This window comes from Pelobates fuscus, chromosome 4, assembly GCF_036172605.1.
Source record: "Pelobates fuscus isolate aPelFus1 chromosome 4, aPelFus1.pri, whole genome shotgun sequence".
Lineage (NCBI taxonomy): Eukaryota > Metazoa > Chordata > Amphibia > Anura > Pelobatidae > Pelobates > Pelobates fuscus.
Genome location: NC_086320.1, coordinates 96,705,370 through 96,717,732, shown reverse-complemented (window position 1 = coordinate 96,717,732; position 12,363 = coordinate 96,705,370). Strand labels below are relative to the sequence as shown.

The following is a 12,363-nucleotide window of genomic DNA, read 5'->3' as shown; positions in this document are numbered from 1 at the left end:
GTTAAGTAGATGGAAGTCAGCAGCTACTACAGGGAATAATAAAACTATTAGCCACTACCAATGAGTGATTGGCTTTTGGTAGAGGCATCTGGTAACACCCTGTTGCTCCTAATAAAATGTACTTATTTTTTTGTGGATAAACAGTTGCTACTTCCTAACAGTAGCAACAGGTTTTTTTTTTTTAGCAACTAATTGCTGGCCACTGAAAATAGCAATATTCGAAATGAGATAGCAAATTGCTCATAATTACTTTACCATTTTGATAAACTACAACCAAAAATCACACAGTTATAGGTTGTTCATAATTGATACTGAATATACATACAATGCCAATTCAATATAATGCGATAAATCACAATGTATTTGAGAAAACTAACTGTAAATTTAAAGGGACACTATAGTCACCCAGACCGCTTAAGCTCAATGAAGTGGTCTGGGTGCAATGTCCCTCAGGTTTTAACTCTTCAGATGCAAACATAGCAGTTTTTTAGAGAAACTGCTATGTTTACATTTGGGGTTAAGCCAGCCTTTAGTGGCTGTCTTCCTGATAGCCACTAGAGGCACATCTGCCACGCTGGAGGCATATTATTCCTCCATGGCGCAGAGAGTCCATAGGAAAGCATTGAGAAATGCTTTCCTATGGACACGTTGAATGCGCGCGCGGCACTTGCCACGCATGCGCATTTGGATCCGCTGATGTCGGCGGGGGAGGAGAGGTCACCAGCACCGAGGGAGCCCGGCGCTGGAATAAGTGCCTTCAGCACCACGGGAGTGGGACCCTGAGGGTGGGGGCACCCTCAGGGCACTATAGTGTCAGGAAAACCACTTTGTTTTCCTGACACTATAGTGATCCTTAAAAAAACAAAAAACACAAAACAACACAACAATTGAAATCACACATCTAGTGAAGACCAATTACAAATTGTGAGGCTTTGTTGTAATAGTAAACTTAATTGTCTTTGTTTGTGATTATAATGGGTATTGTTTTTAGAGTTTGTGGAGGATATGTTGACTATAACAGTAAGTTACACTGTAAGTTTTATGTCAATATGTGATTGTTTGTAGTAGTTGATGGTAGTTTGTGATAGTGTGAGGCAGTAAGGCTCTCTACAAAAGCTTCCTTCCAGTCCTACATGTTAATAAACACCACAATAAAGGCATGTTTTTTTATGAAACTATGACATAATCATAAAAGCATTAAGAAATTGCGATCTTATTGATATTACTCAGCAATAATTTAAATTTGGTGTGCTGCGTTATATTTGAAATGGTAGTAGCAATGTAGTAAACTGTTATTATGTATTACCATAACTTTTGTTCATGTATGCATCAAACTATATAACATGCAAACATTTACAGTAATATAAATACGTATTCGATTTCTTACCTGAGCTCTTGTGCAAGTGAGTCTTCTTCAACTATTTAATAAGAGACATTCAAATAAATAAAATTATATTTCAGAGGTCATTGAGCTATAAAAAAATAGCAACTATATAGCAACTATAAAAAAATTGCAAACTGCGAGAAAAAAGACGTTCTATCTATCTATCTATCTATCTATCTAATCCATATATCTAGAGATCCTTTTTCATGAGATATGTGGTGTAAAAGCTTTGCTCTTGTGAACACTAAATGATCTGAGCAGGATGAAAGCTGGTGTTTATCAATACCTGCCCACACAAGGGTACACAACATATTGACAGAGCCAACAGGTGGTTTCAAAATTATTCATGTTGTTATAACAGCAACATTTGCTGAAACACACTCAGTTCAAATAATAAATGAGGAAGCCAGTTTCAGTTTAACTCACTGAATATATATCACTAGCATTTTCATAAAAAGCTGCAACCACAGAAGTGAAGATTATTATGTACACTCAACGAGAGCATCTGCAATTGTATTTTATTTACAAATCAAGGTGCATTGCCATCCACAGACAATAAAAGCTTTCTGTGATTACATTATGCTATAAATATCATGTATAATTTGATCTTGAAAAAAATCATGATATACATCCCTTAAAGTAACAGACTAAAGCTGAGAACATCAGACCTTTTTATTCAGGAGAAATGTCTCATAAGACTGAAAAAGCACTTGTCAATGTTCCATGTTCTGGGAGCCAGGGATGGGAATGAGTTTGGTTTACCTGCAGCCTTACCACTTCATTGTATAGTGGCCCCAATTTTTTATAGACTTCGTCTATTAAAGAATTAACAATTACGAGATACACCCTGACAGGTTTCATTTATGCATCACATACTTCATGGAAATTGAATGAAAATATTTAATACTTTGTAAGTGGTGGGATCATGATGTCTACTGTCTAAAGTTAAGCTAATCTGTTTAAAATGCCTGATTGGATTACTGATATTTATTGTCAATATACATATTCTAAATGTTTGATTTAAAGAAATAAACAGATGTAACGTACCTTTAATTTCCTTTGAGATTGTGCATAGATTTGTGTCATTTCCCTCTACAGCCATCTATAATATAAATGTACATTTATCAGTTCATATTTAAAGTTAACAGGAACTTCTCTATCCATTGCGATAAAATTATTTGTAAAAGAACAAGGCGATCACTTGTTGAATATTAATTGAATATAAACATGTATATGCTTTAATATAAAACTTGTACCAGCCTACCCACTTAACACAACAATGAAAAAAGTGTCAGCAATGGTGCAAGAATCAGAATGTTCTAACTCCTAAAGAACCCAGCAAAATTGTAATAGTATTTATATATATATATAAAATATTTTACCAGGAAAGATACGTTAAGATTTATCTTGTTTTCAAGTATGTCCTGGGTCAATAAAACAAAATAATAAAACAAATATGAGTTACTTAAGCAAAATGAGATAAAATGCCTACTTTCAAAGTAATGTAAAAAAAATCCTGTTTTAACTGTGCAGACCCACTAGTGAAAATCAGACAGCAATTGGATCCATTAATGTCTAACCTGTAACATGCATTTTACAACAATGCCCTCTATTCATTCTTGGTTAACCTTATAGAAGAATAGGCAATATGAATAAATGTAAGCTCTTAAGGACGGAAACAGTTGTCCAAGTTATGAACCAAAACAAACCGTGAATTTGCTCTATTTGTTTGTTCCACCTAAATGTATGGGTTTCTCTTTAAGTACCCCATACATATTATATATTATTTATTTAGTGGGCGGAAAGGCCTTCATTTTGATGCCCTATATGTATAACTAACACAGCATTAAGTGCGCATAAAATGTTAAAAATACTATTTGTTACAAATCAAGTGATCAACTAAAGAAAAAAAACACCCTCAAAATTGATTCACATATCAGTTCAGATTATAAAATGCCTCATATGTCTAGGATCTAAATGGGTAGATAATGTTAACCCTATACCACCCCCATACCATACCATACCATCCTTAACCATATGCTTACTCTACCCCTAACCATATACCCACCCTATCCTTATCCCCAACATTAACCCTTCACATTCCCAGCCCTAAAACAGCATTCAACCTTACCTTGACCCTAATCCTACCCAAATACTAGTGCGGATGATAAAGGGGGCACCAGGTATTGATTAGTACCTGGGACTCCCATGTGTGAACAGGGAATTAATCTGTCTCACACCATGTTGTGCTGGGGGCATTTGAATACCATTTTAAAAGACTGTATGCAGTGCTCACTTTGAAATCTGCATGCAGCTCATCAGTCACTCTTGGGCCACTAAATATGGCCAAGCTGACAAAGGGAAACTGCAGATATTAAAGCAACACTATAATTACCCAGACCTCTTCATCTCATTGAAGTGGTCTGGGTGCAGTGTCCATATCCACCTTAGCCCTGCAAAGTAAAACATTGCAGTTTTAGTGAAACTGCAATAATTACTTTAAAGTACTAAGACTGCCTACTAGAGGCACTTCCTGGATGCTAGCAGACTCTGAGTTCCTTTAAATGATGCTGGACATCCTCACGCTCTGCACAAGGACATCCAACATCAGTGAAATCTCCATAGTAAAGCATTAAAGTAATGCTTTTCTATAGGGAGGGCCTAATTAGCGCACCACACGCGCGCACTAGGCCCCCTGTCGGATGATGTCGGAGAAGGCAGATCTGGAATCGGGTGAATAAATAACGTGTTTTTTTTTAACCTTTTAGCTTCCGGAGAGGGGGACCAGAAGAAACTATAATGTTATGAATACAGATTTATATTCCTAACACTATATAAAATCCCTTTAAATGGGATGGATTTAATCATGCTCACACCATGTTGCAACCATAGGCATTTAAATGCACATTTACCAATGTCCAGATTTTCCTGAAATTTAAAAAATATCAGATTTCAGCCTGTCTAATGCAACCAAAAGGCTAAAATCTAAAACTGAATGATGGAAATATGCAACCAAGCATTCAAATCCAATGAGAATTAGATAAGATTGGCAGCTGCCTGTGTGCAAATCCCATTCATCTAAATTTGTGCAAATTGATTGATCCGAATTTGCAGGGAGACAGGTGTCAATTCTAATTCATTAGCACAATTTTCATAGCAAATTGTATGGAAGAGAGGTCTAACTCCTTTGAGGTGACCAATACACATCAATGAATTTTTATTTTATTGAATTTATATTATAATTTATTTATATTCATTAAATTATTAATATTTTTTTAAATTATTTTTTAATTCTTAATTCTCAGTTTTTCATTTGGTTTCTTGGTCTACTAGTGGACAAATATTGCTAATTCCTGTAGGTTCTCTTGCAAACAGCTGATTAATTTATTTAGCAAATTTGCCTTCTGAATTTGTTCAGAATAAATTTAAAATTGAGGTTCAGTGATTCACAAGTATGGGAATACTATAATTTATATTGGACCCACATTTGAGAATTGCTGATTGTACTGGATTGTACTTTAGAGACTATAAAATGTGTTCATTTATTTAAAATAAGCAAATTGCAACATTGTTTACCTTAATATAGAATTTTGAGAATTGCAGATTTGCTTAAAATTCAATAATTTTAACCAAATTTTTCCAGTCCAGACAACTTTCAGTTCTTGATGAATAACCATATTAAAATTCTTGGCATGTGAAAATTTTTTAACATTTCTGATAACTTTTCTAACAGCAACAACTTGGACAAAACATGAAACAAACAGAATGGACAATAGACGAACAGTTTTGTTTCTTGATTTTTTGTGATTTGGCGTTCCATACGATGCACCCAAATATAACCCAATAAGAGTGATGGAAAAATAGATTATTGATGGTTCAGGGACAGCCACAAAATGTTTATTGTTAATTACAGATCAAGTAAAAACTGACCAAAAGAGGGAAAAAGGAAGAGCAGTAATAGAATAAATCTATATTTATATATCATATATTTAATAGCTAATGATAATCCCGGATGGACTGATTTGTTTGGGCATAGTTTAAAAGGCACTTGATTTGTTTGTAGCAGCTGAAACTCATTTATACACAAGCCTAGTATTCACTACAAAGCTGATTTCATTAGATTTAATTAACCGCCAAATGGCAAAATGTGGGGATGATTCCAAAGATATCTAAAATGTGTGATTTGGCTGTTCACTGAAGATACATCTTGAGGAAGTTCCATCAAATAAGAAATAATTCTCTTTAAAAGCCCTGCTTCTCGTTCTCTTCCAAATAAGCATGTGATTTTTAAAAACTATGTATAGGGCCTCTTAAAGGGAAGGTTTCACCACCTTGCTCCAAAAGGTCCACAGTCACTACCACCCGTAATATTCAAACAAGATAGTTTATAAGTAGTGCATCTTTATTTGTTATAAAATTGTAACATGGCAGTAGTGTCCAAACCAAAAAAAAAAAAAAAACATCAATGCAAAAATAGAAAGTTAGCAATGTGCCCGCTGGCAGGGGATAAAAACTAAAAAGAAAAGGTTGAAAAGATAGGTTAAATACCTAAGAGGGCTCTGTATGTGTTTCACGTCTATTCTGATGCTTTATTAACATCACGTTATTTTACTACGGTAATTATTTTGTTATTTTATATCCTGTTGTCTGTGAGGTCTGCCTGCTATTTACATGTCATGTTACAATTTTATAACAGTATTTATTTATTTATTACTGGCATTTATAAAGCACCAACGTATTCTGTAGCGCTGTACAATTGGGAAAAAGACAATACAGCGTAAACAGACCAATACAAAAGGTAGAGGACCCTGCCCGTGAGCTTACAATCTAAAGGTTAAAATGGGGAGATGAGACAAGAGGTAGCAGAGGAATTTGAAGGTGATGGCAGAGAGAATTAATCATATAATTGCAGTAATTGATAACAAGTGATGAGAATGTGATTGACTGTGATTCCACAGTACATAGTATCCTTTGTCTTGTCTTGATATTTTACACATGGCGGCCTGACATCTTAATACAGAAGCAAAAATACTATTTTACACGCATATTGTAAGTATGGCAAAAAAAATAAAAAAAAATTATAATAACTTGCTTGTAGGTACTTGTAATGACCCTAAAGGCATTACTAGCAGTGCAGCTTACTGAAAATCTCAATTACAAAAGAATTGCAAAAGAATGCATTTGAGCATAATATCCCCATACAGTAAATACTGTTAAATCAGGTAGGTCTAAAATAATGATATTTAAAACTACTGTAGTAATTGTTATCACTCTCTTAAATGCTAATGTAATGTCAACAGTTAAATAGTATAGTCCATTCACTCCCCCCACTCCCTGACTGTAGGAATGATATAACTCATCGAAACCTTCTTTTCTGTTTGGAAGGAGTGGGTGATCTGACATTTTCCGCATGCTTGGAAGTATTAAATCAGTGACTGGTTGCTTCTGGCAGAGACAGTTATGTCTAGAGTATATATTGGTGTGAATAAGGCTGTATAGACTAAATTTAATTATGCACATATGTTCTGTAAGTACCTGAAAGTAACAACGTGTATACTCAATTCTGGAAGTGAAGTGGTTAATTGTTGTAACAACTCCACCAGGTGACTATAAAATGTTCACTCAGCACATTTTACATGTGATTCTCTGAGCAAGTTACCCCTTAGGTTTAATTCAACAAATAGTAAATTATAATAAACTGAAAATCAGAAATTGCTTAAAAACTATTAAAAAATATGCATTAGTAATAATGTATTCCAGACATTATCTGTAAGAGCATCAAATTAATATTTAGTTAACATGGTTGATAGCTATTTGTGGTTGTGTGTAATATGTTTTTTGTTTTCTTTTTTTTCTTCCTCTTTTTATGTCCTACATGAGATATTCTGATTTGAGTAGCTATTATGAGCAGTGCCCCTGCCTGGCAGCAGTACATGCTTTCTCAAGCTGAAATTAAAACACGGATGTTGACGGGGACAATGAGGAACGGTGCTGGAGAACCAATTTTCCATCATGCAGTGCTGTGGAATATGTTGCTGTCCTACATATTATGCAAATAATACTAATAGTTCAAAGTTCAATTCTCATATTTAATAATAAAATGGTAGCCTAATTCTGAGTAAATCCATATTTGCTAAAAAACAAACAAAAAAAAAACAAAACATACCGAACACATTATTTGTAAAGGCTGTGTTCAAAAATAAGGCAACAAATAATTATATAAAAAATATAGGGCTTCAGACATTCACTACATACCAAACAAAACCAACAAAATTAATTTAAAAATTGTTGTTTTTCAGAGGCATATGTAGTGATTTCAGTTTGCATGCTGTGCAAGCATTAGTGAAGTAACATAAATAAACTAAAATATGCAGAACAGATCTCCCAGTGGCATATCCTCTCTTACTGTGACATTTGGTAACCTATAAAACAGAGTGGGTAGATTGTAGATATAAGGGAACCCTATACCTAAGTGGGGTCTTGTACAGTAGTTCATTTCATCCAATGTGTAGCAGAATAGGAATTATAATTTGCTGTCAGTCAACTGCACTGGGGTGGGGAAATATTAATCAGGTGCTTCATCTGCTATTAGTTACTGGAGTCCTGTTAATTGCTAAATCCACGTATGGCACCTTGGGTAATGCCATACGATGCCACAGGGAATTAAGAAGCATAAAGATGGGTACCAATGGAGGCAGCATCACAGGCTACTAAACACTAAAAGGTCAAGTGGGGGTAATAAATCATTGAGCCGAACCTCCAGACTCCGGATTTGTATTATTTAACCCCACTACATGCTCAAGGGGATGGAGAAATGAGTGGTGAATCAATATTGTGGTTCTTGCTAGCAACTAGGGATGGATGGGAGACTATTTTTGAAACTTGAGTTGATGTTGCATCTGTAATTGCTTAATTTCACTTTTCTGAAGATTTAAGAATTATTATTTTTTCAGTGGAATATTATAAGTTACATATATGTGAGGAAAAATCAACAATCAGTGGAAAATACCTGTCAGACAGTACAGCTAGGCATGCCCTTCTTTGCACTACTCGATTTAACTAACAAGACAAGTATGTTTGAACATTTTATCTGTGGTCCATGTTCCCAAATAATATTTTTCTGTTTTTTTTCTACCTCATGTGGCTCTCAAATTCTCTCTTTAGTAGCTAAGAAAACACTACTTTTCAACCTTTATAGGCTACTCAGGATCTTGATTGGGAATTCTTATGCAGTGAATTGGCAGGAAACTTGACCTATTAGAGAATATTACAAGCCTCACAAAGTGCAACCAAATCCAATTTTATCCAACCCACTCTCATTTACATATTTCTGCCTAACACCTGTGCTTGCTACATTATTTCCACAATTTTAACAAGTGTTTCAGTCCATTTAATCTTAATAATTTGTGTAAGAGCAGGCCAGAACACACTCCTTAATAGCATAATCCAATAGATTTCAGTTCCATCAACATAGACCTGTGAGACATTCTGAATACATTTATAATGATATATTTCAAATGATAATTACAGCTTCAACTCATACTATTAAAACACTAATTTTGATATTGAGTGAAATAACTGTAAAACAAATAGATATAAATCAATAGACTTTCTCAGTATCATTTTATAGCTTTTCAATGGACTAACATAATTTTGAATCCTCCAGAATTTTGGATCAAGTCTAAAACATTTCTAAACAAAATTACATATGCAATGTGATATAGAGGTTAAAACAACGAAAGAACATATAATATATATATATATATATATATATATATATATATATATATATATATATATATACATACATATATATATATATATATATATATACATATGGAACATGGGGGGTGGCTGCACTCACCTGAACATGCTTAAATGGGGTACTGCTAGGGGCCATATTATACAATAAACAATACACAAGATCCAGCGCACTCTCCTATCTACTAAACAGCAACTTCAATGTTGACAGATTTTATTAGTTTTTAAAAGGTTTTTTTAAAAACACCTTATCTAGGCAAAAAATAATGGGGATTTAGTTACATTATATGATCATACATTGCATAAGCCTGCCACAACGTCAATGTACCCCATCTTTGGCAGGTCCTACTCTCACAGTCTAATGTCTGCTCTTATGAGATTAACCCACTTACTTGGGAAAAAAATTCCATCTGAGGCTTTTTTTCCCAAGTAAGTGGGTTAATCTCATAAGAGCAGACATTAGACTGTGAGAGTAGGACCTGCCAAAGATGGGGTACATTGACGTTGTGGCAGGTTTATGCAATGTATGATCATATAATGTAACTAAATCCCCATTATTTTTTGCCTAGATAAGGTGTTTTTAAAAAAACCTTTTAAAAACTAATAAAATATGTCAACATTGAAGTTGCTGTTTAGTAGATAGGAGAGTGCGCTGGATCTTGTGTATTGTTTATTGTATAATATGGCCCCCAGCAGCACCCCATTTAAGCATGTTCAGGTGAGTGCAGCCACCCCCCATGTTCCATATGTATATATTTGGGAGTCTAGCCAACTCCTTGGTTTTGCACCCCTCCCTGTCACAGGTGCCTCATCTCAGGTCCCTATTTAGCCTTGTACTGCAGAGAGCCTCAGATGGAATTTTTTTCCCAAGTAAGTGGGTTAATCTCATAAGAGCAGACATTAGACTGTGAGAGTAGGACCTGCCAAAGATGGGGTACATTGACGTTGTGGCAGGCTTATGCAATGTATGATCATATAATGTAACTAAATCCCCATTATTTTTTGCCTAGATAAGGTGTTTTTAAAAAAAACTTTTAAAAACTAATAAAATCTGTCAACATTGAAGTTGCTGTTTAGTAGATAGGAGAGTGCGCTGGATCTTGTGTATTGTTTAATATATATATATATATATATATACACAATACCATTAGAGAGCACTCAGGAGTCTTTCAAGGTAAATTTAATCTGTTGCTTTATTGAGCAATTATAAATTCACACAACGTTCCAGTCGACGTTTCAGTCTGTAAAATACTTTTTTACAGACTGAAACGTCGACTGGAACGTTGTGTGAATTTGTAATTGCTCAATAAAGCAACAGATGAAATTTACCTTGAAAGACTCCTGAGTGCTCTCTACTGGTATCGTAAACAATTTGTTTGGAGACAGCACCGGAGCATTAAAAGACCGGGAGCATTGAGTGCTTGGACCTGGGACGTATATATATATTTTAATGTAAAACACAAATTTTTGTGGGGTTAGTGTATGCAAATGTGTGTGTTTGTATATTTGTAATGTAATAAACATGCAAATGAATTGGCATACATAGTAGAATATGTCTCAAGCCCATTGCAAAAAATAAATAAAACGTTTACATTGTAAAAGTAGCAGTTTGTTTCTTGGGTAAGGGTGAATGGGTACGCAAAGCTGTTAAGTGCACACTTAGTTTGACATAAGGCAGAACATTTAACAACTCAAAAATGTTTTAATTCTGATGGATATGCCAAATGCGTTTTCATATAGCAACATATCTCTGTGTTCACATATTCTAACAACTTACAAAATATTTTGAGTTATTTCCTTTATAAAAATGTTTAAAGGGACACTATAGTGTTAGAAATACAAAACTGTAATCCGAACACTAACGTGTCCCTCTGCCTCCGGCGCCCCTAAACCCCGGATTCTCCCCAGCCATGAAAAAGTTAAATAATCCTTTTAACACTTACCTGATTCCAGGGGTGAGATCCCTCGGTGCTGGGTCTGGCTACTCCTACTCCATCACCAAATGGGGAAAATCTAGTGCGCATGCACAGCGGGTGCCACAAGCACATTAAGATTTCCCCATAGGAAAGCAATGAATCAGTGCTTTCCTATGGGGATTTTAAAAATTCTGGACACCCTCCTGCAAAGCATGAAGATACCCATCATTGTTTCATGGAGTTAAAATTTGTGTAAACGCAGTAAGTGCCTGTAGTGGCTCTATGGCAGAAAGCCACTAGAGGCAATCTTAACCCTGTAATATAAACATTGCATTTTCTCTGCAACTGCAGTGTTTTACATTGTAGGGCTAAAGGGACAGGTACACTGCACCCACACCACTTTATTGAGAAGTGGTGTGGGTGCCTATAATGTCCCTTTAACAAAATTTCTACTGACAAATAAGGTAGACTCTACTTCTAAAATACTATACCTAAATTATAAAGCATACATTTTGTAGGTAAACATATATAATAGTAAGATGAAATATTTTAGGGATCACAGCTGGTTTATAATAATAAGAACTTTTGATGTTCCAGGAGGGATAAGCAAGATGACAAATGATTTAAGTAAACTAGAAAAATGGTCAGAGTTGTGGCAACTGACATTTAATTTATTTATTTATATAATATTTTACCAGGAAAGATATTTAATGTGAATAAGTACAAGATAATGCATCTTGGATGTAAAAAAAACCCAAAGGCAGAGTATAGAATATTTGATAGAGTCCTAACCTTAACATCTGAGGAAAGGGATTTAGGGGTGATTATTTCTGATTACATAAAGGTAGGCAGGCAATGTAATAGAGCAGCAGGAAATGCTAGCAGAATGCTTGGTTGTATAGTGAGAGGAATTAGCAGTAGAAAGAGGGAAATGCTCATGCCATTGTACAGAACACTGGTGAGACCTCACTTGGAGTATTGTACGCAGTACTGGAGACCGTATCTCAAGAAGGATATTGATACTTTAGAGAGCAATCAGAGAAGGGCTACTAAACTGGTTCATGGATTGCAAGATAAAACTTACCAGGAAAGGTTAAAGGATCTTAATATGTATAGCTTGAAGGAAAGACGAGGGGGGGATATGATAGAAACATTTAAATACATAAAGGGAATCAACACAGTAAAGGAGGAGACTATATTTTAAAGAAGAAAAACTACCACAACAAGAGGACATAGACTTAAATTAGAGGGGCAACGGTTTAAAAATAATATCAGGAAGTATTAGTTTACTGAGAGGGTAGT

General features: G+C 34.9%; 1 protein-coding gene across 1 annotated transcript in view; it reads right to left on the bottom strand.

The window, feature by feature from the left end:
• Positions 1-12,363, bottom strand: part of ST18 (ST18 C2H2C-type zinc finger transcription factor) — a 280,418-nt gene that overhangs the window by 173,502 nt on the left and 94,553 nt on the right. Inside the window, exons 3-4 of the mRNA XM_063450436.1 lie at positions 2,432-2,486; positions 1,388-1,418 (exon numbers count right to left, since the gene is read on the bottom strand). Of these exons, the coding sequence (XP_063306506.1) occupies positions 1,388-1,418; positions 2,432-2,486 (86 nt within the window). The remainder of the gene's footprint in view (positions 1-1,387; positions 1,419-2,431; positions 2,487-12,363) is intronic.